The following is a 27,967-nucleotide window of genomic DNA, read 5'->3' on the forward strand; positions in this document are numbered from 1 at the left end:
TGGTTTTACCTCATGTTGCCGCCTTTCGACATTTTGCATGAAATCTTTTTGACTTCTCCAGGCTAGTTTCATTCTTCGCTGATTCTGCGCGAAGTGATTTTGAACATCAGTTGCTCAGCAAAGCAATCTAAAATGAACAGAATCAGTATCGAATAACGAAATCAAAAATAGAAACGGGATAAACACATAAAGCCTAAATATAGATGGCCGCTACTTGAACTTTCTTCTTATAATTCTTATTTAACATGTCTAATGCTGTTTGGCGTTGATTCTAGCCTATTTGTCCGCTCATTAAAAAACAGGAGTATGTCTAACTTCTGGAAAACAATTCAAATTTTTTAAATTGTTTTTTCTGTTCTTTCAATCCCAATCGTGGTTATGGGAATCAATGGCGGCTATTTTCCGGCAATATGCCGGGTATGTTTTTATTGGTAAACAATTCTTGATATAATGTTCTCTAGATATTTATTTATCGCTGTGTTTGTTATTAGACTGCTGTTTGAGTATTGAGCCATCAATTGCTCTCCAACGCCGGTCGAAGTCGTTTCTGTAGCCCATGTTTGTGTGACTCAAAGAAGTATTTGTTTTCGACAGGTTTTTTCTGCTGATAGATTGCTTGCTTCATTATTTTAATTGCCCTCACTCACAATTGTAAGCAGATGAAATCAATTAGAGGCATTTTACCAATTCTTTAAGTCAAATGAAAAGCCGATAGTCACGTCATTTGAAGCCCCCTAGTGAACTTCTGAGTCTCCTCCAGCTCCAGCTACCCCCCCCCCCCCCCGGTCAATCAAGCTGCTATTGATTAGAGCTTCCACTGGTCGTTCGAGAGCAATTCTTTGACGTCAGTCGGTTATGTTTTCGACCAACGTCGAAGGGCGGAGCAAACTCGAAATGTGCTCTGAAAACTGTTCTTATTTTCAACGTTCTTTTTTAAAACATTTCGTTACATATTATTCGTTCTAGGTTCTAAATTTGTAATTAATAAACTTTGGTTCAATATATTTTACTGCGCTTGCTGTCTCTTTCGCCCACAAGATTGAAGCCTTGGCTTGATTTGTATTGCAAACAGAAAATTTTGATTGTTAGACTATGACACGATAGTGTTTCATAATTTCTGTTTCTTTAAACAACTTCTTGTAATGCTACTATAGGTCCACTATTAGGCTCTGGTAACATCATCTGAAGACGCGTAATGACATCATGCCCGCTTTCGGCTACGATCAATCGAAACCTCCGCGCATTTCGTTTGAGAGCAATTCGTCCTAGTCAGTCGTGGTGCTATATTAACAGCTACAAAAGTCACATTTCTAAAATTGAAAATTTTACAATAACTACTTCTTTTAACATACTTGGGGTTTGAAAACATTCAATTCAACAGGCCTTGTTGATTGCCGGATTCAAGTGTCACTGCAAACTGCGGAAATAAAATTGAATGATGAAAACTTCCACAGGATTAGATCATCAGCTCATTTGCTGCTCCGGATAATTGTTCGTTTGTTCAACTTTTTCATTAAGATAACAGTGTTATCTCATAAATCACTACCGGGTTTTTCCTGCTGAACTCAGGAAACATTTAATACTCTATCGGAATGCGTTCTAGTTCGGAAGAAGATAATTATGAATCATTATTTTAAGGATATCACTACTTTTATTTCCTTTGTTAGATGCTTCGGGTTTTTGAATTTTGTATCCCGATTCATTTTTGATAGATAGGCTAACTGAACAATGATAATAGTTCAAAATAATCAATAGTATTAAATCGACTCTTTTGCTGAATTAGAGGGCCGTTTTCGTCAGTACATATATGAAGACGTGTGTTAGGTATGATATGTCGTTTAATGCAATTACCCCCGGAGGGCATTAAAGTCTCTTAGGACCTTACGCCTTGCTAGTCTCCAAGTATGCGATTCACCGAAACTGTACATATCAATTTATGATGTGAAGGGCGGTTCTTAATGCTCATAACAGTTACCCCTTCCCACAAATCTCAATTTTTTATTGCGTACAGAAACATATGATTGCGTAGTAGTGCTGGTCTTTCTTTATCCACCCTTTCTGTACACAAAGGTGGGGTGTGCTGAGCATCAAGGAATGTTCATCTTCTGCCTTGACCAGGCAATTCAAAAACTAATTTTGACTCAACAAGACCTGGAATATCGTCAGATTGGTTGAACCGCATACATCCTGAATAATTGATTTAAAACGTTGTTAAAATGATTAATTGCTCTTGAACGTAGTTCATAGCAATTATTGTAAACGTGTTTGTCTTTTTTATGCAAAATTTTCGCTTGACAATTTTGACTTTTCGAGTGACTTTTACGCCCTTGACTTTTTGCGTTTCGCGTGATCTAAAATTCTCTCTCAATCTCAATTTCAAGCGGTTGATCTCAATTGGCGGCAATTGAATACTAAAGGTCAAATGAAATGTGTGCCGAAATTGGTGTCATTTTTTAAAATCTTAATAGTGGTATATGTTAGCCTTTAATGTGATTATTTGAAGCTCACTGTTGAACTTCTTAGTCCCATTTAGGCCCCCTTACCCCCCCCCCCTCCCCGACTGTCTGCAATTGATTAGAGCTACAACTATTCGTTCGAGAGCAATTCCTTCCGACGTTTAGTCGGTTATTTTTAATATCTTTAGCACTAACCGTGCTCGTGCTGAAATCGTTTGGCTGTGTAATAGAGTTCAGTATGCTTTATAGCACGTCTGAAATCAGAGGCAAGTTCTCGAATATCTTGCGGATTTGGATGGATTCCATCTTTTTAGTTGATTCACAGCCTTAAATTTCTTCAATGATACAAAGGGGACATTCAGTTCTCGAGCAACATCTCTGTAACAATAGTTCACTCTAGCATATGTTTCCGCTTTCCCTCGTCGACTAATTAGCTCAAAAATTGAAACATGCAAACAGTAAAACTTCAATTTTTGAATAAGATAAAACGTTTCATTCGATGTCTCTACGGGGCCCATCAATCGTTCATTTTGGGTAGCATATGGAAAGCATTCTAGCTTGTTAAAATTAGAAAATATACTCAAAAATCATTCGAAATGAAAACATTTTTGATCCAGCTAAAAATAGCATTGTTACTATCCGTATCTGTACCCATTTTTTATCTCTTCGCAAGAATTTTTTTGTTGTTCCAACCCCAATGAAAAGGATGTTATGCAATTTCTATCTACGTAGCGCGCTTTTTTTGTTTAGCCATTTTTGGCTGACCGCTATCTTAGCAGAGAGAAACAAATATAGTATCATCGAAAAGCTGAATCTAGAAAAACTAAATCGGTTCTCAGAGACTTTTCAGAAAATTTTTTACGCTTTATGGGTACACTTTATGGATTTAATACTAATTGGTAATAATTGAATCAGTGTAAAGGTCTCCATTCATATAAGGTTTTCAACCCCTGTAATGCGCCCTTGTTCTCTAATGACTCGTTTAGTGTGCTTTCTGATTAACCAAATTTAATTGCAGCTTTTTTTATTGACTTCATATTGAGCTTTTTTTAGTTGCCGCACAGCGATAGCTGGGGCTATTATTGGCCTCCTCTTGGTTTTTACAATTCAAAGAATTTGAATTGTATTGGGGCGCTGTCTTTTAAAGATCTGTTCACACATTTTCATGATTTTTGAAGTCAAATTGGTGTAGTGGTTTTGGTCACGCCGAAACAGGACGTGGAGGGAAAAAGCAAGTGGTTTTGCGGCCTGAAATAATTCGCTCTATATTTAAGGTAGAGTGAGAAAACGGTGTTTGAACAAAATTTCGCTTTCTCGTTACTGGTTTTTTGTTCAGATGCGGAAGTTTCAATTTGATTTTTACTGTTTTTTTTTATTTTTTGGATCGGATTTTTTTCTAAATGGGTTTCCCAATCCATTCATATTTCATTTCAGTCCTAGTTTTTTGTTTCAACCAAATTATCCTTTCTCGCTAGTGGTTTTTTTGTACACATGCGGCATTTTGACATTGATATTCTGTTTTTTTATTTTTTTAATCTGATTTTTAGAAATGGTTTTCCCAATTCACTAATAGTCCGTTCTAGGTCTAGTTTTTGTTTAGTCAATGACAATTCTTTGAATTGTACGTCAGGAGTTGTCCTGCTATGTTTTTTATTTCGTCGTTGCGATTTTTGTTACGACAATATGACGTCAAAACCACTTCAAATCTGCTTTTTGTTCATTCGTTCATGCAATTTTAACTGAAGTGCGTGCGCGACGTCATTTTTCGCTCTTAGTGGAGCGACTTTCTTTTGTTCGTTTACGTGATTAAGTTTTTGATCACACTTGACTTACTTCACTCACAAAAATGACTTCCTCGCTTTGAAATTGACTTTAATTACTTTAATTCACAGAGATAAGGTCAAATGGGTGTGTGTCACTCTAAATGAAGGTTATTAGAGAGCAGCTAATAGAGGCAGCAAAAACTTGTACAGATTTTTAATCAAAATATGACATATCGGCCTTCAATAAAAAGACTATTTTTTGTCTGTCTTTTTTTACTGTTTTATGAAACTGCAGATCTATTAGGCTATTGCGGCTATTTTCTGGCAATCTGCCAGCTATGTTGTTTAATTTTAACCACGTTGTTTACAAATATTGGCAAGCTTTTTAAACTTTTGATTGATCTTGTTTTTCTATTTGGTTTCTGGTCTCTTATTCTGCGTGTCGACAGATCACTCTGCTTTTGTGATTAAATAATGATGAATCTAGTTTGTAACTATTGGTAATTTTAGTTACTTTAAAAACAACTTTTCGCTTGATCGTTTTTGTCGTGTGACTTTTTTTTATGTAGACTTAGAGAACAGTGATTGAACAAAGTTGTCTTGTGCGAGAATTTGACTGTCCAATTGCTCCAAACTTCATAGCCATTTAATTAGCCATGTTCGTCTTTCTTGTTCAGGCAATTTTCCGTACTGTCTACTATTTGTCTAACAATCCCCTCTCGATTTAGCCCCCATTGTTTAATAGCCACCGTTAGTCTCTCAAATTCAGTTATTTAGGCGCTCCCTTTTTTACGATTCAAAGAATTTCTTACAAGTCACAATTTGTTTTTTATTGTTTTTTTAAGAGCTGGTAACACATTTTGTTTATTTTCGAAGTCAAATTGGAGTGTTCATTTGTCAGTCCGAAACAAGAAGTGGAGCGAGAAAGCTAGTAGTTTTGCGGTATCAAATTTTCGCACACAATTTACAGTAGAGTCAGAAAACAGTATTTTAACAGAAAATTTCTCAATTGTGGATTTTTGTTTACGTTTCTTTAATTTGACTTGTTAATTGCTGTCAAACAAAGTTCATAGCAATTATCTTAGGCCTCTGGCCTTTAGAATCGACCCAGATTTGCTGAAACTGTTTTGGAGATATAAATAAATTCCTGGCGTGAAGGGCTGAGTTTGACCACCTCCCACTTCATCCGCGCTCCCCAATCCGCACATCGTTCCGTCCGTAATCCAGCCCTCTTGGCGTCATCGTGCAACATCCTTGTTTGATAGCAATCTCCCGCCGTTAGTCAGTTATGTGTTTACTGTTTTTCTAGACATTTTCTTTTTTCTAAATGGATTTTCCAGTCCATACTCAGGCAATTGTAGCTCGTTTTTTGTTTGAACAATGAAAATTTTTCGAACTTTGGTTCAGGACTTATACTGCTATGTTTTTAAATTCAATAATTTTGTTTTTACATAGGTTATTTTTTCGTTTTTAATTGCTCTTGAACGAAGTTCATAGCAATTATTGTAAACGTGTTGTTCTTTTTCTATGCAATTTTGTTGCTTGACCATTTTGCGCTTTTCTTCTAGAAGATTTTGAATTCTCAAGTGACTTTTTCACGCTTTCGTTCTTCATTTTTGAGTGATCTCTATTGCTCTCACTCCGAAGTAAAGCCTGTTGCTAATATAAAGTCTGTTGCAGCATAGCTACTATAGGGGCCAAATCGCACAGTCGGCAGTGCATATGGTTATGAAGAGGGAGGTCAATGGTTCGAATACCGGTGGGGTCAAATGTTTTTCCACCCGCCTGTCATTTGAGAGTAGTTCTTCCGACATTAGTCGGTTTATGTTTACATACCTTTTTCATTTTTTACATAGGTCACCACTTTCATCTTTGACTTTTGAACTGCTGACCTACGTCACGTACTGCTTCAATTGAATGAAATTTAGAGTAAATCCAGCAAGTACGTCCAAGTTAAAAAATCAAAAGAAACGGGATGAACCAATCAAACCCGGGCACAAAGATATGATGTTTAAATACTGAGTGCATCAACTTATCAACATTACGTAGGCTGAATTCACCTTGTTTATCGAACGTAATTGTACTGCAAACCAAATCAGAACACTTTTTGACACGAAATTAGGCTGATTTTTCTTTTTATTTCTCCTTTCAATCGTTGCAATTTTAACGGCGGCTATGTATGAATCGTGATTCAGGATTTGTCCTGGAATCTTTTTACAATGCAAAGAATTTGAATTGTATTGAAGCGCTGCTGTCTGTTCTTTAAATCTGTTCACACATTTTCATGATTTTTGAAGTCAAATTGAAGTGATGATTTCGTTCAAGTCGAAACAGTAGAACGAGAAAATAGTGTTTGAATAAAAATTCGTTTCCTCGCCGGTAGTTTTAATCCAATCGTAGTCCCTTCTAGGTCTAGTTTTTTTTTTTGTTTAATCAATGAAATTTCTTTGAATTGTATGTCAGGATTTGTCCTGCTATGTTTTTGTTTCCTTATTCTGACCATCTTTTTCGCTTTGAGTTTCAGACTCGTTGTTTGTTCTCTTCGTTTTTTCTTCGGATGACGATTTTGATATTTTCATTGTCGCAATTGAAGAATGAATTTTCAAATCCAGCGATAGTCACTCGCTAAAAAATTCAGCGAAGTTCTAATGGATGTCATTTTGAGTCAAGAAAATCACTGGTACGTCTAATTGTCAAGAATTGCTTTTTTTAGGAAATGGAAAGTGCGGAGTTTATAGCAGTCGATGAAAAGGAGAGGATACAAAGTCATGAGAAAGGTGTCGGCGATTTCAGTCAGTTGTCACGCAAATCAACTAAAGGAGCAATTCTTCAAGTCACTCTCGATCTTACTAAAGAGATTGAACGACTGCGCACAGAGAACTTACGTGTAAGTTAATTCTACTTAATTTGTAAACACAAACTGCCCAAAAAATAAATTTTGATAATTTTATTTGTGCTATCTTTACTAAGCCGTATGCCACGCCCATTATATAGGTTTTAATTCTAATTGGGTGTCAATAATTTGTACCCACTTAGTTGGTGGTGGGGGGGGTTAGAAGTTGGTCTAAGAAGTCTATTTCCGAATCGGCTTGAACTCCATTGTCTTTTCCGCCTAAAATGGCCGAGCTTAATTTGTCATTAAAAAAGGCAGCCTAATTGTCCCTCTTGTTATTTGAAAAATTTTAGTGCTGAAAAATTACACGATAAATTTATTTTCTCTGGCGAATTTTAAAACAACTGTTTGGCTAGCTACTTTTAATATTAAAAGTTTTTCTTGTTTATAGACATCTTCATCTTCTCAGCCGACTTCTATAGCGCTTCTATTTTTTCCAATTCAAAGGTTTCGGCTTGTATTGGTGAGCTGTCTTTTTTTTTGAAAGACGTGGTCACATTTTTTTCGACTTTTCGATGTCAGCGTGAAGTCAGATCGCAGTTGTTATGTTAATCACGCTGGAGTACTAAAGGGTCAAAAATTGAGAATAGTTTTGAATTCGGATTTTTCACAGCTGCATTTGACGTGGATATAGAAATTGGTTTGATCAAATTTCGGTTTTTGAGGGGCAATTTCGAGGGTTATGTTACTTCCATTTTTTTGTTCTTTCTTAGGTGCTATTAAAAAGTAACGTATGTTCTATTTGTGCCTAGTTGCAATTATCTTATAGATGTTTGTGTTATGACTTTGACTCCATCTGTGGCCATAATATGTTTCTGAGTGGCCATAATGAATTTCTGAGTGCGCTCGTTTTTGGTGTCATTTTTGTTGTCTTAACTGTTAATCGCATTAATGACAGCTTTCATCTGTTTCTAATGTGGCATAACTTGATCTGATGAATCGTTTTGAGTTTATTGCTGATGCTTTGAATGACTTTGACAGTTAGGTCTTCAACAAACAAGTGAATTTTTAATGGCTACCGTCAGCCTCAGGCGCTCTTTTTTTACTTCGTTTTACCTTTTGATTACTTTTTTTGTTTTACATGAGTCACAATTTTCACGTTTCAATCTTGACTTATCTCGCTCACTGTTTCAACTCAATGGCTTTTAAATTATTTCACTCATTGAATTACGCAATGTAGTGAATACGGTCAATATCAAAAGGGTGAAATCAAAAGAAAGGGGATAAACCGATGAAGCTCTCTCATTATGTCATAATTCAAGTCGTAGTGCTATTGAGGCCCATTAGAGCCTTACGATGTAACATTAGTATTAAGTTTAATTGTTTAGCAATTTAGAAGCTTTATTAAGTATTGTTTGATAATCTAACTGAAACTGAACACCAGGTTAGAGCACTTTTGGACATTTCTGTCTGTTTCTATCCCTTCGTCGTTTTTCTCTGTTTCAGTTACCTTGTACGTCAAGTGCATCAATGGCAGGTATCTGCCTGCAACATTTGTGTATTGCCTGTTTTTATAGAGAATTTTTGCGTTCGTAGTATTCGCCCTCATTAATAACAGTTCATGTTTCTTTTTAATTGATCTTGAACGACGTTCATAGCAATTATTGTAAACTTGTGTGTCTTTTTTCGCCAAATTTTTGCTTGACGGTTTTGACTTTTCGATCGACTTTTATGCCCTTGAATTTTTGCGTTTCGCGTGATCTAAAAGTCTCTCTCAATCACGATTTCAAGCAGCTGAACTCAATTGGCGGCAATTTAATATCAAAAGTCAAATGATAAGTACGCCGAAAGTGGTGCCATTTTTCACTTTGAATCTTATAATTTGGTTATTTGAAACCCGCAATTGAACTTCTTAGTCCCATTTAGGCTCCCCCTCCCCACCGCCCCCCCCCCGACTGAAGCAGTTTGCAATTGATTAGAGCTCCCACTAGTCGTTCGAGAGCAGTTCCTCCGACGTTTAGTTGGTTATGTTCTAATGAGGAATTAGTGTGCTCAATAAAGATTTCCAGTTGTAAGATAATGGTTTTCATTAATTCGCGTCCATTATTTGTCATAAATTTTAAGATAAATTTTTTAATTTTGTTGCCTTATCACTTGTTAGTTCTCTAGTATCACGCTAGTTGCTAAAGCCGAATAAATAGGCATGATTAAGGTTTTGTGTGCAGAGTCTGCTTTCATCATAACTTTGACACAAAATTTATTTCTAAAAAACTTGATTTTATACTTTTTTGTCGTTATTTAATGACAGTCTGTATGGTTGGCTTGTAAGGCATATCAACGGATTCTATGCAATGTTTTCATTTGATAACTAACCGTTTATTGAATTTGTTGAGGTCTTGTTGCTTGGTCTAAATTTTAAAAGGTTTAATGTGTCTTCCAATTTTAGATTTTACTTTTATTTCCTTTCCTGGTTTTTAGCTAATGTTTTTTGTTGACACTATTTGAAATATTTCGGAAATTTTCAGAATGTTGCCTTTTTTTCCTGTCCATTGAACTTAGTGGAATCAATAAAAGACTTCTAAAGTTATTCGATGTTGGAAGTAAGCGCTGTAGTATATTGTTCCTTTTAAATTGTCAACGCTGATTTTCATTTAGATTATGACCTTTGCCCAATATTTTGTTTTTTTTTGCCGTTTTGTCACTTTGTTTCTCAATGGTTTCCAAACTTATCATATCAGTTCTTTTGTACGCTATTGGAGACAACTAACGAGATTCGCAGAAGAACAAGTTCAGTGACAAGTATTGAATTCAAACGTTAAGGCAGAACTGGGCTTGTTCAGTTCACTGCTAGTGGTCTAGCTGCAGTCAAATCGTGCAATCAGCTACCCGTCACTGTTCTATTCAACCGTCGGACAATTGATTCAATGTAATGAACAAATATTAGATATGTGCAGCATGTATGTAAGTATTAATTTAGTGCACTGATGGTAGTAGTTTTGTACGTTAGTACCAAACTTATCCCCTTTAGGGAGAGAATTTAAGGAAAATAAATGATAGGCACTTGTTGAGGTACTATGCTATACAAACAAAGTGTACAATTGAATTTGCAATACTAGATAAACAGAAAAAATAGGTTAAGTCCGAGTTTTGATGGCTCGGGGAGAAAGTAAAGTTTTTTATGTTTTTGTGCACTTTCAAATTTTTTGGGGTTAGTACTCTTGAGGATTTAGATATCTTTCATTGTTGGTCCTCTGCGAATCTCGCGTTGACATTGCCAGAAGTTGTACCCATTTGATCATTGTGCAATATATTGGTGGTTGCCCTTGTTGTCTCTTCCGGGTGGGGCTGAAGAACGGGGTAGTGCTTCGAGTTGGAGAAGCAGGAGCGCGTGTGATGTCCTTTGGTGGGCAGAAAGATGCGACGTTTGCAGCTTGTCTCTTTTTTGGAGGGGTTCATCGTCCAATATGAGTCATTGAGGAAGTCAAGTTCTGTTGTGTCTCCCCAACGTGTGGTCTTCTTCGTTCTCGAGCATCGTCGTTTGGACAAATTTATAGCATCAACTTCTTGACTCTCGTCAGTCTCATGTACTTCATATTGTTCTCGGTCGGACTCCTCTGATGAGGCGGTTGACTCTTTCCTCCTCTTTGGTGTTCCCTTTTCGGGCGTTGGCTGGTAGCTTTTCAGGTGAAGGATTTTGATCTTGTTTACTTTTGAGAGGTTCGATTTTATGTTCTGGGATGATATTGACGATCGAGTGTCTCTTTTTCGAATGGATCTTCGCAATTCCATCATAGCGTTGGAGATAGCCAACTTGTTGTCAAGGAAGAAGCAACCATTGTTCAGACCGAGGCTCCTTCATTTTGCGTGGATCTGTTTTATGAGCTGTTTGCATCTCCTCTCGTCTCCTATGAGTATGCAATCTCTCACTTCACGAAGTACATTTTCCCGGTTTATCATTGCTGCAATTATTTGTGTGTTGAACACATCATGGCGGAGTGTTGATACTTGTTGTTCTTCTGGGTCATTGATTGTTGTTTTTAGAATTGATCTCAGGTAATTTCTCATTGAGTAGGGTCTTTCGGTTGGTGGGGACTTGCTGGTAAAGTTATTTTGTTCTGTGTTTCAATTATACATTTGCGGTGTGTAAACTGTTTTTTTTAACAAAATTAGGCTGCTGTGTGGAGGAAATAGAAATCGAAAAGTGCGCTTTTGTTATCGTGTGTTGTGTGTCTTGTCTATTTTTCATGACGTCATTGTTTTGTCTCGCATACTTCGTGTTTTTGTAATTTTGTCCTCTGCATAGGATGTTATTACTATCTTTTGTGGTTGGTTTGTCTTTATGACGTGTTCGTGGCTATTGCTGTGTAGTAATGTTGATTCGTTCGCTGATTTTACCAGCGTTTTTTGTTTGCCTCTACGTCGCTTGATTTGTAAGGAAATTTTATTGGTGGAATCGTATGACGATCCCACGTGATATTGTTTATTGTTGGAGTTGTCGAACGATTCCAATGGTTTAGTCTTCTTACCTTTGTTTTCGTTAAACGGTTGGTTCGTAAAACTTGTGTTTGTATTGTGGGTTGTGTTTGTTTTGTTTTTAATGTTTGTCGTTTTTCGTTCTCCCTCTTTTTCTTATGATTTGTAATGTTACACGTATGACATCGATTTGGCATCCTCTAATCCAATTTCAGTCATTTCTATGTGTTCGATGTTCAAATGGAATGGGATGATTCTGTCATACCATCAGGTTAGTAGGCTTTGATGAATTTTATGTGTTCGTTATTTAATGATTGATAGGAGTGCTCTATGGTCCATTTTAACGGTAAAGTGGTGTTCGTATAGGTAATTTTCGAAGTGTTTGATCACCCAAACGTTCCTAGAAGTTCCAGCTTGTTTTAGCTATATTTTTCTTCTGCTTTATTCAAGAATCTGGAGGCGTAAGATATGGTCTCCCAGCCGTTATGTGTTTCGTGTTCAGTACTGCTCCCAGTCCTGCTCTTTAGGTGTCCTTTTCGACTCTAGTCTTACGTTTTATGCTGTAATGTATAATTTCAGTTAACATCCGAACACTCTTTTTGATACTTTTAAATTGGTTGATGTTTTTCTGTTCAAATTTCTTTTTGGAGTAAATCTCTGAAGTCTCGGCAAAGGGTGGCTAGATTAGATATGAGTTGTTTGTGTTGATGTGCGCTTTCTAATAATGACTTGAGTTCTTTATCAGTCGTAGGTGGTTTTACGTTTAAAATTGCCTGTGTTTTCGAGACGATTGGTTGAATACCTTTTTTTGCTTATTTCGTAACCGAGCCAAATGATTTTGTTTTTGGCAAAGTGACATTTACCGATTTTTGTTGCTAGGTTTCCTTCGTTAGTCTGTGTAGGCATTTGAATAGTTTTTTTATTGTCTATGCCTCATCCTGTCACTTTTGTTGTTATCCAAGAAACTATATGTATTTGTCAAGTGCAATAATGTGTTGTCGATAGCTTTTCGAATTTCTGGCTGTATGTCTGTAAGGCCGTAAAATCCAGTTTTGAAGTTTTTCCGCCCATTATATTAATGTTACATTGTTTTGCAGTTTCTGCAACTAGTGGTTGTTGGCTGTATGCGTAACGTAGATCAGTTGTTGACGATAATATCCCTCCTTCGTGGGACGATTGTGTGATTGTCTGTGCGATACGATCCATGACGCAGTCGATGTTGTGCATTGGGTATGTGTTTTTATGGATTGCTTTTTTGATTGTTTTTGAGTCCATTGCTTTTTTTATTGCCTTGTCTTATTTGACTGTAATGACTATCAGAGATGTCAATTTCGTCACTACATTTCTCTAATTTGGTTATGTGGCTGTTGTTCTGTTGAGTTTTTTGTTCTTCTTCCAATTGTTCTTCTAGGTGATGGGGGATACGCCTTCCTCTTTGATGGACAGGGGTATAATTGTTTTTAAATTGATTTTGCCTTATGATTTTATGACCGTCCTATTCGGGTTGTTAGTTTTTTTGCTTTTTGTCGCTACTTCTCTTTTGATTGGGCACGCTGAGTGTAAGTCGATGGAGTTAATGTTCTTACCTTCTGATTTTGTGGAGTCGTATTGCTTGAGGTGGATACACAGAGGCTTGAATAGGCCTTTCCCGACTATGGCTTTATGTTTATTGGGTACCACTATGATGTCTGCCCGTCCTTCTTTCCATCCGTGGCACTCAATGTCGCAATAATGTGTTCCCAAGTTCTTGATCGGGTTGTTGGTTTAACTTCGTAGCTGTATTGGATTTGTTTTCTGGCTCCACCACGTTTTGCTATCTCTTTTTTCTATGTCTTCTGCCATCTCTTCGGTCACAATGCTGGTTGAACTCCCCGAATTGACCATGAACCAAAATATGTATATATCCGTATTGTATATATAGTTCGGACGGTGTTGTTGGGTCATCGGTTGAATCCATCGTGTTTACCGTATATTCTTCTGCAGAATATTCGTACCTCGAATGGAGTTTGGGGTCTAGTGAGATCATATTGATGCCTCCGGATAATTGTTCGATACTTTGGTTGTCGACTTCATTGGGATTGTTGGCTATTTAGGTTTGATCTACATACCTTTGACGGGTGTTTTGATTGGATGGCCAGCTGACTTCTTATTCTGAGCTCTATAGTCACTGCTTATTGTAGTGCTTTCTCTGGAGTTAGGGTTAGGATGTTCTCTAGTAGCTCCTTTTGAATTTATTGACCGATCATATTTTCGATAAATGTCTCGTAACAATTCGTGTGCTAGTTGACAATCTTCTGCCAGAGACCTTAATGCTGAATGGGATTGCTCCAATGTCTCTCCGCGTTGTTGTTTGACTCAAAAGCAGGTATTTGGCAAAGATGACATTTCATGGGCGGATGAATGTTAATTCTAGTTCACCCCATATTTCGAGTAGTTTTGCTCTCGGTTTGTGTGGAGGAATTTTCTCGCATGCATTTTTTGTAATTCGATTCCAAGGCTAAGGTAAAATAGTCATGCGGCTTTCCGATTTGCCATGTCCCATGACTGGTCGTTGCAGAGGACATCTATTCGTCTAGGTTGTCGCATTCGTTTTTCTATTTAGCTATTGCCTAGTGGTACCTTGTTTGTCTTTCCATTTCTTTTAATTGGGTTGGATTATGAACTGCTTCTTCTTCTTCTTCCACAGGTTCGGGGGTATGTGGAGTCAGTCTCTCTCTCTCTCTCTCTCTCTCTCTCTCTCTCTCTATCTATCTCTCTCTCTCTCTCTCTCTCTCTCTGAGGATTTCGTCAAGTATTATATTTGTCTTTGCCATGAGGGCCATTTTAAATTGACTTTTCTTTTTCTCCCATAGAATGGGAGGGTTGCTACTGGGTTTTTCTCAGAATGGTTCAAGATCCAGTTTCGTATGTCCTTTTGAGTCTGACTGCGCTATGTTTTACGCTTTTCGAGACAACTAACGAGATTCGCTTAGGTGAAGAAAAAATTAGGTGATAAGTATTCGATTTAAACGGTAGGGCAGAACTACGCTTGGTCAGTTCACTGCCAGTGTTCTAGCTGCAGCTAAGGTCAGCTACCTGTCACTGTACTATTCAATCGTTGGACGATTGATTCATCATAATGAACAAATGGTAAATCTGTACTGCATGTATGGAAATATTAGTTTACTGCTCTGATGTTTGTTTTGTGATATGCTATTACCACAAGTTCTTAAGCGCGCTCAATGTGAATAGTTCTATAGATTCTTCTTATTGTTCCTGGTGATTTTGGAAATACAAGATTTCGGAGGCGAGTTTTTTAAAAAATATTCCGTAACTTTTGGCATTTAAATGGTGCTGCGGCATAATTAAACTTTTGTTGTTGAAAATGTTTATTAGTTCAAGTTTCAGGGATTTGTTTTCTATTACAATTTTTTTTTAATTCTTATTTTCCAGGTTATGTATATCTAAGCCTAGGTTTTGATAATTTTTTAAACTTCTTTGGTGCCAATATTGTTTTCTTGTCAAATCACAGTCAGGGTTGAGACGAATTGTTTCACGAGAACTAAATACAAGAAATTTTGTCAGCAATTCTCGTCAATAGCATCACTAATTTCGGCATGTTAATGTTATTAATGAGGCAAAAATAATTTTTTTTTGCTGAATGATTGCATTACATTCCCTTGCGTTCTTAATTGCGGATTAAAAACGGAGATTAGCATTTACCCATAACTCATCTCTCAATTTAATATGGTATCCTCAATGAATTTAAAGACGTTAGTTAGAGAATTCGGAAATTAAATTAGCTTCTGATGGTATTTCATTGTTTGAGTGTTCAGATTATGAAAATCAGGAGGAGATTCTCGTCGTTTGCGTCCCCCTCTCAATTGGCTATTATTTTGGCGCTCTCCTTTTTTTTAAATTGGCTTTACTTTTGATCACGTTTTTCGTTTTACGTAAGTCACGACTTTCACGTTTGACTTCTGCTTTACCTCACTCTTTGTTTGAACTGAATGGTTTTAATTTCATTCACTCAATGAATTACGCAAGATGGTAAATACAGTCATGTTCAAAAGAGCAAAATGAAAAGAGACCGGATAAACCAATAAAACCCCGTTATTAAGTCACTGAGAATTATGTTATCAAAGTTCATTAGATTGTTTGTTAGTTGAAATTGGTATTAGGCTTGTTAGCTTTCAGTTTGGAAGCTGAATTAAGTATAGTTTTAGAATCCACCCGAAACTGCAAGCCAAACTTAGAACACTTTTTGACACTGAAAAAAAAATATAAAATTTTGTCAATTTATCTCTTCTTTTCTTTTTCTGTTTCAATCCCGATGTGCATCAAGCGCATCAAGGGCGGCTTTTTTCCGGCAATTTACCGGCTATGTTTTGAGAAGATTTTAAATAAATACATTATAATTGAAATCTTTTTTTTGCATTAATAGTCCTTTTTCCACATGCCCTTTTTTCTTAACAGATTTTTCACTTCTTGAAAGTCAGTATTTTTATCGAGAAAGACGCCCAAGTAAAAAAAGAAGGTTTTAGTTGTATGGTTTAGCCATTAATTCTGATTGTCGATAATCAAATCTTATTTTTGATCGATTGTGGAAATTTGTGTACTCTGTCCTACTGGAGGTTAAATTCAGGCTTTTTTGGTCAAAGTGCTTTTTAAGCCCCTTCTTCGTGAAAACGCCTATCATTTGTACCGATTTTTTTGTCCTGGGCTTAGGTCCCGATTTTCTTTACAACACATCTTGTTTGATTGAGTCAAATGATTTTGAGAGGTCAGGAAGTGCTGTTAACACATTCATTGTTACCAGTAAGATAACATTCGGTTTCTATGATGTAAATGAGTGCGCATCTTGTAAGTACCTTTTCCAATACTTTTGATAGTGCACAAAAGAAATTGGTCTTTAGTTCTCATGATTTTCTCTCCCATCTTTGTTGCAGACTGGAGTAACAAACGCCCTTTTAAATTCAGAGGTAAAAACACATTGATCGATAAAGCTGTTCAAGAGCATCGTAAAATGAGGAATAATATATTTTGCTCCGTCTTTTTGAGACCAGGCAGGAATGACACAGATGCCTCGAGGTTTTTTGGCGTTAAGTGACTGGATGACGTTATGCACCTATTGTTCACTACCAAACCGTAATGAAAAAGCAGATTCGCGATGTCTTTGCTTTGCTTGCGTTCGCAATCTCTTGATTTGCGAATTTGCTTGCTGTCAATGATTTCCAATCTTTCTTACTCGATCGTAGCCTCAAACATGTTGCGCCGTTAACTTAAACCAGTGCAATTATACTCCCGCCAAAAACACTGTTTAATAAGTTATGGCATGTCCCGATTCTTATCCCTGTATTCTTTGTTTTTGAATTAAGTGCAGGTCTAGGAAATCAATCTCTCCTATTTTCTCACAATCCTGCCTGAAGTTCTTTTTGTTCCAATTTGAGTCCCGGTGATGTGCTTCTGTACACTTTGATTTTGCAAAAAAGTTTATGCTTTCACAATATATGACTTTATAATTGCCTGTATCAGATTTTTGTTTTTGCACAATTAACCGCTAATAATTTGTGTCGTTTCGTTGTTTTAATTTTTAGTTTTTAAGCTGCTTAAGTGGAATTGTTGGAAGTTTCTGCACAGATTCAATTGAGCAGTCTGTTTTATTTCAAACTTAAGATCAAAATTTCTCCTAGAATCTTAATTTGATAAATTATTGATTTGCTGTGGAGGATTCTAATACTACGCTCAATCTTCGCGCGCGTTATTTTGTCGTTTTAATTTTTTTTGCTTCTCGCCGTATTTAGTTTTATTCGTTTTTTTTCATCCGGTAAGTAGTTGATAATTTAGATTTTTCTGGCCAATCGACACTTGGGAAGTTGGTACTTGTTTTAATTACTTTTTACTTCTGATGCTTCAATGATAAAAACTTGTTTCAGTTCCATTTATTAATGTTTGAAATGCTGACAAGTTTTGTTGTCAGCTTTTTTGAGTTTTGGGAACTCTTTTATGATAATTTGGTGTTTAGTATTAAAGTTTTTATATGTCTTTTAACATTGATTTTATCTTCCCTATTTATTTACCTGCTTTCAATTAAAAAGAGGAAAATTTTAGCTAATGAGGTCTTAATTTGCTTCTACTTATCAATCGGCATTTTATCCTCTATTGTATCTTTGATAAAACATTTCATTCTCTTTTTCAATATTGTCAAATATGAACTGGCCATCTGTTCTGTAGATCGTTTCTCAGTACCGTTTATGACAACGCTATCTTTAATTTTTACTCTAGTTGTCAGTTTTAATCGATACGTTGCTGTTAAAAAGAAACATTTTTACGCCAGACTGTTTAATCCAGTCACCTTAAAAAGATTTTTGCTAATTTTAGCTAGTTTGTCATTGTTTGTTAATTCGCCATTTATACTAGCTTGTTCCAAAAATACTGTTTTCAATTTTTTGGGAGATAAGGAGATCTTTTACATGTTTGTGCTTCATTTATTTTTGTTCATTGGTAGCATTTTGTCAATAGCGGTTGCTTATTCGGGCACTTCAAAATTTTTCACCCACTCATTTTTGGCACCCTTTCGCGACTGGAAAGTGCTTCACAAGAAAGTTGTGAGTTCTGGTCGGGAAAGTGCTCCAGATAGCCACAGAGGTCAAAATACAAGTCATGGAATTTGCATCAGAGAATCTGGCAACTCATGGACAACTTCACCCAGAAGAATGTCTTCACAGGAACCAAATCAAGCAATAGATCCTGTAATAACAAATCTTCCCCTTTCTATTCCCAAAATTGTCATTGAGGACTGTTCTTTCTCAGATAGACACGTCATCGGTAAAGATCGTAATCAAACGGATGTTGGAGGTTCTTTTGACGATTCTCATCAATCCGACGTGCGAATTTCTTCTCATAATTGCTCAAATATCTCTTCAGCTCAAATCGCAGTTGACGTTGAAGAACAAAGAGAGAAATTCACCTCGGTCGAGGTTTACGACAACACAGAATGTTCATCATATTTATTTTCAGCATCAATTCAAAGATCAGAATCAATCCCAATTATGGATCCGACGAGTCGATCTAAATCTAAGCCATTATCGATGGACGTGAACTCTTCTACGGTAGCCAGCTCCAAAATCACGACTCCTGAATCACCGAACTCAACCACAGATTCGGCTGTATACCAGCTTCATCGACTGAACAACCTAGTTGGTTTGATTAACATCAGAAATGACCAGGGATTCGATTCAGACGAAATCCAGCTATCTATTCCGGACTTGCAATCGAGGTCCTTAACCTGTATTAGCGGTCCAGAAGTGCTTCAGAGGGTTCCCAAACTATCTCACGGTAATTGGCCCGGAGATATGGAACAGTATGCGCAAGGTGCATACAGTTCGAGTGATAGTACACTAGCGGGTAACCCAGAAACCCATCTAAATAAGCGGGGAAGTTGGCTGAACCCTTTGGAAATAATAGCCAGGGTCAGGTTTGCGAGCATGCTTTTCCAGTCTTCGCAATGTGAAACTGCTCCGGGTGATATGAGACGGGGAAGCTTAAGTAATGAAGGACAACTTGACGAAGATGCCGACGCTGGGGAATCCGGAACCAGTTCTATGTCGTCTGTGCAAAGTCGGGTCAAAAGGAAAAGAGACGTAAAAAGAAAAAGACGAAAAAATGAGAAACACAAAGTCACTTTTTCTCTTTTCTGTGTATGTTTGCTCAGCTTGGCTGTCATTACACCTCAGATAGTTGCTCAGTTCGTTTCTGTTCTCGAGTCAGCAGTTTTGAGAACCTTGACAAAATACCTGACTGATGCGAGCGAAGTTTTGTATGTTCTTCATTTTAGTGTTTCTTGTTTGTTTTATGTTTACTGCAATAGTTATCTGCACAAGCGCTTGAAAAGCATTTGTCGACGTATCAAGTGAACGCATCAGACTGAACATTTGTCTTTTTTGCCTAATAATGTTCCCATTTAACCCGAATAAACTTCGGGGCCCTTAATGTTTTAATCTGAAATTGAATCGAAATTTATTGTTCAAATGTTTTATATGGGAGCATAATGAACCAAAGAACATTTATGTCAGATGATCCTGTCAGATGATCATGAAATTTACGTGACCGATATCGGATTTCTTGAGTAAATTTAATTGCTTTTATCACTATTTTTCACGGCCCATGTTTTAAGATTAGATTTATAAGCGTTGTCGAAATTAGTTGCAGTAAGCAAATTTAGTTCAAATTCGGTTCAAAATTGGATATATCTGTAACTGAATCCCACGAGTGTTTTGGGGGCTCGCATGAGTCACTAGTTCCCACGCGTCACCTTGTTCCACCATTGAAGTATCTAATAACTAAGATCTTGTCAATTACACCGAAATGGAAGAAAGCCTAATTGGCGATTTATTTTGGAAATATCCCTCTCGATAGTTACTGTGGATTACGATAGTTAGAGCTTTGCAGTTTTGCAATTTTTCATAGCAGTGTTTGCAAGAAGATTTAAGTCTTTAAATTTGGTTTCAAATTACATGCTCAAAATGGTGGAATTGGGTTAAGTTTATCCCTGAATACTCGTTACAAATTGTAAGCCTTTTTATAAGACATAAGTACCTTATTTGCATATTTTGAGTACCTTTGAATCGTTAAGTTTCATCGTTTCCACAAAACATAAAATTTAGGACATTGGCCGCGTAATGACTGAAATATTGAAGAATCGAGGTCTAAAATCAATAAAGCTCTAAAACCAGAAGTCGGCTGAAATTACTCAATTAGTTTGTTGTTAACCCGTAGATATGCACATATAAAATTGCAATTTCTCGTGTTCATTGAATCTATTGACTTAAGTTTGCTATTATGTACGCAAATATCTACGTTGCGTAATTATTTCTATTTTGCAGCATTGTTTGACAGTTTTTTGAAGTTATTTAATTTTGTAACCAAAAAGGTAACAAAACGTGAAACAAGTGAATATAATAGGGCAATTAAGCAAGCAAATAGTTTTTTTCTGCAGAAAATCGAATGGCGATCTAATCAGTTCGATTGTCTCTTTTTTTCTTAATGTACAAAAATTCTGAAAAATGCCAAGTTTATATTTAAATCAATACGCTCATGAGTTATCTAGAAGTTATTAATTTTTTAGAACCGATTGAAGAAATTCAAAATAATTACTACATTTTTTGCATAAATTGGCACAGAATTGAGTTCAAACCATATCATGTTCTGACGTTTTAGATTCAAAATAGTTTCATTCCAGAGTTCAAGAATGCAGTTGTGTGTGTCTTGTTATGTCACATTTCGCGTGACCGATTTGATTTTTCGAGTCACTTTTACTTGGTTGACTTTTTGAATTTTGCGTGATCTAAGCTGTTCTAAAATTGACAGTTCTATTTCACAATTTTAGATGGCTGAACTCACTTGGCAACAGTTTACTATTAAATGTCAATAGAAAGTTCTCCAAAATTGGTTTCGTTTTCTTTTACTTTAATTGTTAAGTGGTTTGTAATTACATCTTGTGAGGTCATTTAAAACATTTTGATAATGTATTGCCCACTAGAACTCACCTTCTCTCCCTTCCCCGGACCCATTCGGCCTTACGTAGAATTCCGGCCTCAACAGTCGTTCGAGAATAGTTCGCGTGACAATGATGGCTTCTATTTTTTATAGCTGCGAAGCTGTTAGCTGAGCGTAGCTATATTGCGGTGCTCTTGGTTTTTACGACTCGAAGAGGAGTATTGGTTTTCTTAAGGTTTTTTTTTTTACCGGAAGTACTATTCGTTCAGACGCTGTTTTGACCTAAAAGCGAAAGTGAGAAAAATTGCCGTGTGAACTAATTTTTCTGAGCGAGAGAAGTTTTTTGATCATGCGCTGCGTTTATTACGACTCGAAGAGGAGTATTGGTTTTCTTAAGGTTTTTTTTTTTTACCGGAAGTACTATTCGTTCAGACGCTGTTTTGACCTAAAAGCGAAAGTGAGAAATATTGCCGTGTGAACTAATTTTTCTGAGCGAGAGAAGTTTTTTGATCATGCGCTGCGTTTAGTGAATGACTTTTTGACTTTGAAAAGTAGTTTTTGACTGAATGGCACATATAGATAACCGTTTTTAGCCGTTTTTTCGTCTAAGTGGCCCAATTTTTTTTGCTTTTAATTTGGTTTTTTTTGTAGAAATAAAGTTTATTCGATACTATATTGAAATGTAAACCTTGGAAATTAATAGCGCAGTGTTTTGCAGAGCCTGAAAACGCGTTTCAAGTTCAAAATTGGCATAAATTTCTTGATTTTTTAATTTAATTTTTGGCTTTTTTCCTATTATTTTCTTCATTTTTGGATCTTTTAGCCGTCTTTTTGTCAAAAATCAGTTAATATGACAACTTCCCGTTGACAATCCATATACTGGATGCCTCTTTATACCTCGATGTAATTTTGTTTTATAAAATTGTACATATGCTAATCCGATTTTGGTAGTTTTTTCCTATTTTTCTCAGTTTTTTGTCTGTTTTTTGGTTTTTATTACTAGAAATTTTCTTTTTGTGCAACATGAGGGGCTTTAATTTCGTTTCAATAAAAACGTCAGTAATTTTTTAGCGTTAAATTTTTGAAAATTAGTCAAATTTTTTTAAAAATGCAGTCCTAAAATTTTTTTACCTTTTTTTGCAAAATGTTTCAATGTTTCGTATTTTTGATTTCTGCTTTTTCTTTTTTTGATCTGTTCAGGAGGATAGATTTTTGTCTCGGATGCATCGTTGTATTTTCTATGTCTCGAATGCTGAAAAATGAAATGGTGTTAGTTTTTCTTGTTTTTTTAAATTTGATTTTTAAACTTTCAAAACTTTTAAAATTTGATTTGAACTTTCAAAAATCAAGAATTATTCTTTGTTACGGTATCATTCTAGCTCTGTCCTGGCACCTACATTTATACTGGTTTTATTGATTTTTCAGTTATTAACAAATTGAATGATTTCGGCTTTTTCTTAGATTTTCGTCATTTCTTTGGGTTGCAATTGATTTCATTCAGCATAAGGCAGTACTAAGAGTTTACTAGAAAGCCCTTTCCAGAATTGCTACTTATTACTTTTTATTGTATTTTTTTCCGACCTTGGTATTGTTCTTAAACATTTTTTTGCCTTTAAATATTACTCGGTTGCTTTTCTATGATTATTTTAATTTTTGAATTAGTTTGAAATGATGTTGTCTAGCATATATATAAGAAGAAAAAGTATATGTTGTTTTTTTCTTAATTGCAGTGATGAGAAATCTAACTGTAGTAGTGTTCTGATTCTTAATTTTGAGCATTATTTTTTGAAAAATTTAATTTAGTTTCTAAGTTATTATTATCTGCCGTTTGCTTTAGCGATCTTTTTGAGATTAGAATCATGAATTGTTTGAGGGCAGTTGATAGCCCTGTAGGCTTTTTGAGACTATCAGTGTTTTGACTATCCTAATTATTTTGCACTTATCCTTACCAAACGTTTTCAATAATAAATATTTTTGCGGCATTTTGTTTCTCTTGGTGACAGTGGTTTAAATTTCACCAATTTTTAGATCAGACCGGGGGGGGGGGGGGGGGGGGGGTAATGAGTTCATGGTTTATTAAAAAAGGTAATGGTTTCAGCTGAAATTAGGGTTTTTGTCGAGTTTTTACGCTTCGAGTCGTTTCCGGAATTCTTCCGGCTACGTTTTTTGTTTCGTCGACTGACGTTCTTTTTTCGTTTTACATTTGTTCACACAGCAAAGCTGAAAAAGTCAAATTTTCTGAATGACTTCTTCCTCTCACTAGCGGCATTTGCGCGCGTGACGTCATTTCTCACTCGCTTTAGCGAAAGTTTTTAGGTTATTTGCGTGATTAGATTTTGATCATACGTGACTTACCTCACTCAATAAAATTACTTTTGCACTTTAAAACTTAAGTTTAATTTGAATTTGTTCAAGGTCAAGGGAACTCATATATGCAGTAAAGGTCCCTAATAAGAGGCTTCTGTGGATGAATTTTAACAAGCATCATTAATTTATCGCTGAATGTCTTTAGCCTAGTTTTTTGAGCTGTGTCGATTTTTTTTTCAATTTAGGTCTGTATCTGTTTCTATCTCTATTATATGGCAGGCAGCTATTCCGGCAATCTGCCGGCTATGTTTACTGAATTTTATCGTCATGAAATTTGTTGAGTGGCATTGTAGCCATCGAATGTCCAGCGGGGAGTATGTTTGAAGAATTCGGAGCTCCTATAAAAAACACTCCCATAAACTTGCCTATTAAAATATATACGTCCTCGGTAAGAAAACTTAAGTTAAGCGTAGATACATCATCAAAGGAAAATTTTGCTCAAATTGGTTGGTAATTTTGATGACCTGGCGTTTTTCAACTTTCATTTGATTTCAGTGTATATAGTTTGAAAAATTTGCGGTGGCTGGAGTAACAGAAATTGGCTGTTGCAACATCAGTAACATTGTTTTTTTTTCATTTTGTGCAAACGAGTATTTTGCTATTTCGTCGGGGTCTTTTGAACTTTCTTAATTTTGATTTCCTAACTCTTTACGTGGAAGACGATGCAAAATTTTGATTCGACTCATTTTTTATTCTAAAATTTATGTATACACAGAAATCCATCTAAGTTTACCAATTTTTGTTGTTTAAGCGTTTTCTTTTCAGGGCGTGAACCCAGCAAATTTAATATTTCATCTCGTTACATGTTCAACCGTTTTAATCATATTTGCAATTTAACAATTTCGTTTCTGTATAAATTCAGCGGAACAGTTTTTCTCAGCGGTCTGTTTTTCTCAGTTTAGAAAATTGAAAAGCAGGAACAAATCAATCGTTGAGACAAAGTCAACAATAGGGAATTTCTCCTCTTTTGGTGATAGTATTGTATAGAGGTTCTGTTCATTACTTGAGAAAAGTCTGTTTTCTCGATTAAAAAACTCGATTTGGTCACTTTTCCATGGCCGCTCTTTACGACGCACACTCCTCATCACACTTGTACACGCCGTCCTTGTTGCCCACGGTTACTAAGCGCGATAGTTAAAAACTTGTCAATTAGACCCAAATGAACAATTTTTTTTTGGAAAAGTACTTCGCAATACTAATTGTGGATAAGAAGACAATTATCAGTTTTGCTACTACTCATATCACTGCTCTGGAGAAAAATTGAGTTTCTGAATTGGTATTCAGGTAATTACTAATTACATTCCAGCAAAAGGGTTTTAGGCTAACTGAATGCTCAAACGAATGGTCAGCGGTTACGTTTATCCGTGGAAACGAGTAACTAAAATCATGATTTTCCGTCTTTTTTGGCCACAATTAACATAACCATTTTCATCGTGAATAGCAGTTTTGGATTTTTGTCACGTAGTGTTGTTTAAGGAATTTTAAGATCAACCATCAAATACAATACCTCGATAACTGTTTGAACAATATAGAGCAGCTCAAAATGTTGGGCATAAGTATACGACAAAATCTGCATTTGATTCATAATGTTTCTAATCATGTTATAATTTCTCTGACTTTTAAAACGAAGCTGCTAAGTCTGCCCTTTTCTGTGAACTGCGTTGCCTTAATTCATATATGGATGTAGGAAATTTATTTCTTGCATCTTTTTATTTGAATTCAAGAATTGTTGCCGTGTTTACTACTCAGAACCTAATTAAGCACATTATTTAAAAAGTGAGGTTAACATTTCGTACAGGAGCGAAGCAAAGGATAATATGTGATTCTGGTTGCTTCTGACATAGCCAATGGAAATGCGGGTCCTTTAATTTGGTCCCGGTTTTCCATTTGAAAATTCATCCAATTCTCATTTTGAAAATTGACTATAGTTTTTCAACATGTTGCAGTCTTGGATATTCAGATCACTGAACCTACTTTTTCTCCAAGAAGGTAGTTTACTAGCCGTTGATTTTGCAATCTTATTTTCAGTTGACACTGAAAGTAAGAGTTGTTTTGTAATCAAGTTGAAGTTTGATTTTCCATACAAGTAATCAACAATTCTGGCTAATCCTCAGAAAAATTCTAACCATTGATCATGTTAAAAGTAGATCTTTGATATTTATCTTGTTGTTCTAATCAGTTAACACTTCTCGTTATCTATGATCAAATTTTCGACTGTTTCAGTTGAACGATATAATCAGAGAGCAGCAAATCAGAATTGATCAAATGGAGAAGGAAGAGCAAACAAACAATTAGCAGCATTGGTACCCGGGAAGATGTGCCTTACAAAGGACGCGGTTACTTTGACACAAAACTCATGGCATCATTCCTTTCCCATGTGAACAAAAGTTTTTGGAACTGTTTCATTTTCCCCACGGGAGCATTAATGTTTCATGTTCATAAGCATGTTAGATAAAAAATTACTGTGCGCTTTTCAGCTTTGAATGCGCAGTTCCGTCCCAATTTCGTCACACAAGGAACCTCGAATTAATATTCAGAATTTAAAAGTTACTTATGCAGCCTTCCCCCCCCCCAAAAAACAGCTTCGTGTTTATTGATAGAGATCCACCCCATATGAAACAAAAGAGCTGCAAATTAATCGAAAAACTAAATGATGTACAAGGTTTTCAGCTAATTTATTTTATTGTGTGTAAATGAATTATTGTAAATAGTTTTGTAAATACTTGAATAGTTCTGTAACTTGTATTTATTGTAACTTCTTTTTTCAGGAAAACAATATTTGTGCTTATATCTTTCTAGTGAGCACAAAAAAAATGAAATTATATTTAGCTTTTGTGAAAATACCTTTTGTCAGTTTAGTTCACCTTTGACTTGCTGAAATATTTTTCTGGTACCAATCAATTTTTCGTGCAGTGTTAAACGTTAGCGTATTTAAATCAAAGTGTCATAATCTGTTTGCGGTTAACAATTTATTAATTGCTCTCAAAAGAAGTTATATTAGTCCTGTTGGTCTTTTTAAAAAATTTTTTGTACTCCTAACTCTTTGTCTTAAAGTTTAATTGTCTGGCCATTTGACTTTTTGTTCGCAAAAATGGGATAAACATGTAAAGACCAGATGAGGGCATTAATTCGCGGAGCAGTTTTTGGGAGATGAATAGTCGCTTTAAGTGTACAAATCACTGATGGTGCTGCTGGCCATTCGGTTGCGCCGTTTTCAAAGATCAAAGTCATTGAAAAATGTGTAAAATCATTTGAACAAAGACAGAGCACCATTACAATCCGATTGTTGGATTATAATAGGAGCGCTATAATAGCCGGCTGAGAAGATAAGGGTGGCTATTAATAAGATCCAATATTGCTGCTTTATTTAAAACCAATCAATGAGTACTCAAAAAAACCTAACCAACTAACGACGGGCAAATTGCTCTCAAGTAAGCAGATGGGTTTGTCAGTAGCTGGCTGCAGCGTAGGGAGGCTAGCTTAAGCATAATTGCGCGTTGGGGATTGATCAGTGTGGGATTTTCAGGTGCATCGAGCATGCGGGTTCATGGCTATAATAGCCGGCTGAGAAGATACGAAACCTCCTCTAGGATTTAATAGTGGTTACTGCATAGTTTCTTGTGGCAATGGAGTGGTTTTCAACATTTTAATATCACGAATTTCAGCACTTTTTGGGATAAATTTTCAAGGGACAAGAAACCTCCTCTAGGGTTTGATAATAGGTTATTGCATACTGTCTAATGGCAATAAGACGGTTTTTAACAAATAATTTTCACAATTTAGCATTTTTCATTATAAAGCTTTTTGAAATTTTTTGTCAAATTTTTTTCTTTTTAGTTTTCTGGACTTTAGTTTTTTGATAAAAGGTTATCGCATAGTGTCTATTAGCAATAAGACGGTTCTTAACAAATAATTATCACGATTTAGCATTTTTCTTTATGAAGCTTTTTGAATTTTTTTGTCAACTTTTTTTGGTTTTCTTGCCTCAAGGGCCAAGAAACTTTCAGATGGGTTTGATAATAGGTTACTGCATACTATTCTATTGGCAATGCAATGTTTACTGGGTGGCCTGAAATTATAGCCCTTGATAACCCTAGATAGCCATTGAAGATATTTTCGTTTTGTTCAATTATTCTTGCTTAAGTGGTCAAGTAACCTTCTTTGGGGTTTGTTTGGGGTTTAGTTTGTTACTGCATATTTGCTAGGGGCAATGGGATGGTTTTCAGCATTTTAATATCACCAATTTTTGCAACTTTGTGATGAAATTTGAATTTTCTGAAAAGTTTTGCCTTGGTCCTTGATTATCAATCTGTAAGTTATTGCACATCCTCTGGAGGCAACGAATTGGTTGTGAAAAAGTCATCATCACGAATTTTTAAATTTCAAAATAATTTGCGGTTGTTATTCAATTTTTTTTTCATTTTCTGAGTTTAACGACCTTTACTGGCCAATTAGAACAATTTTTTACGTCTTTTGGATGGTTTACTATACATACTTTAGGGACAAAGTAGTTGATTTGAACATTATAATATTACGAAACTAAAAAATTTTCATAAATTTTGCAATTTTTATTTTTTTAAGTACTTACATTTCTCATT

General features: G+C 35.8%; 1 protein-coding gene across 2 annotated transcripts in view; it reads left to right on the plus strand.

Moving 5' to 3' along the window:
• The window catches only part of LOC142352256 (serine/threonine-protein kinase Nek9-like), a 148,658-nt gene extending 122,499 nt beyond the window's left edge, over positions 1 to 26,159 (plus strand). For both annotated transcript variants that reach the window (XM_075404734.1, XM_075404733.1), the window contains 2 exons: positions 6,933 to 7,106; positions 25,593 to 26,159. In XM_075404734.1, the coding sequence (XP_075260849.1) occupies positions 6,933 to 7,106; positions 25,593 to 25,664 (246 nt within the window). In that variant the 3' untranslated portion in view covers positions 25,665 to 26,159. The remainder of the gene's footprint in view (positions 1 to 6,932; positions 7,107 to 25,592) is intronic.
• Positions 26,160 to 27,967: the final 1,808 nt, after the last annotated feature.

This window comes from Convolutriloba macropyga, chromosome 13, assembly GCF_964194025.1.
Source record: "Convolutriloba macropyga chromosome 13, txConMacr16.3, whole genome shotgun sequence".
NCBI classification, from domain to species: domain Eukaryota; kingdom Metazoa; phylum Xenacoelomorpha; order Acoela; family Convolutidae; genus Convolutriloba; species Convolutriloba macropyga.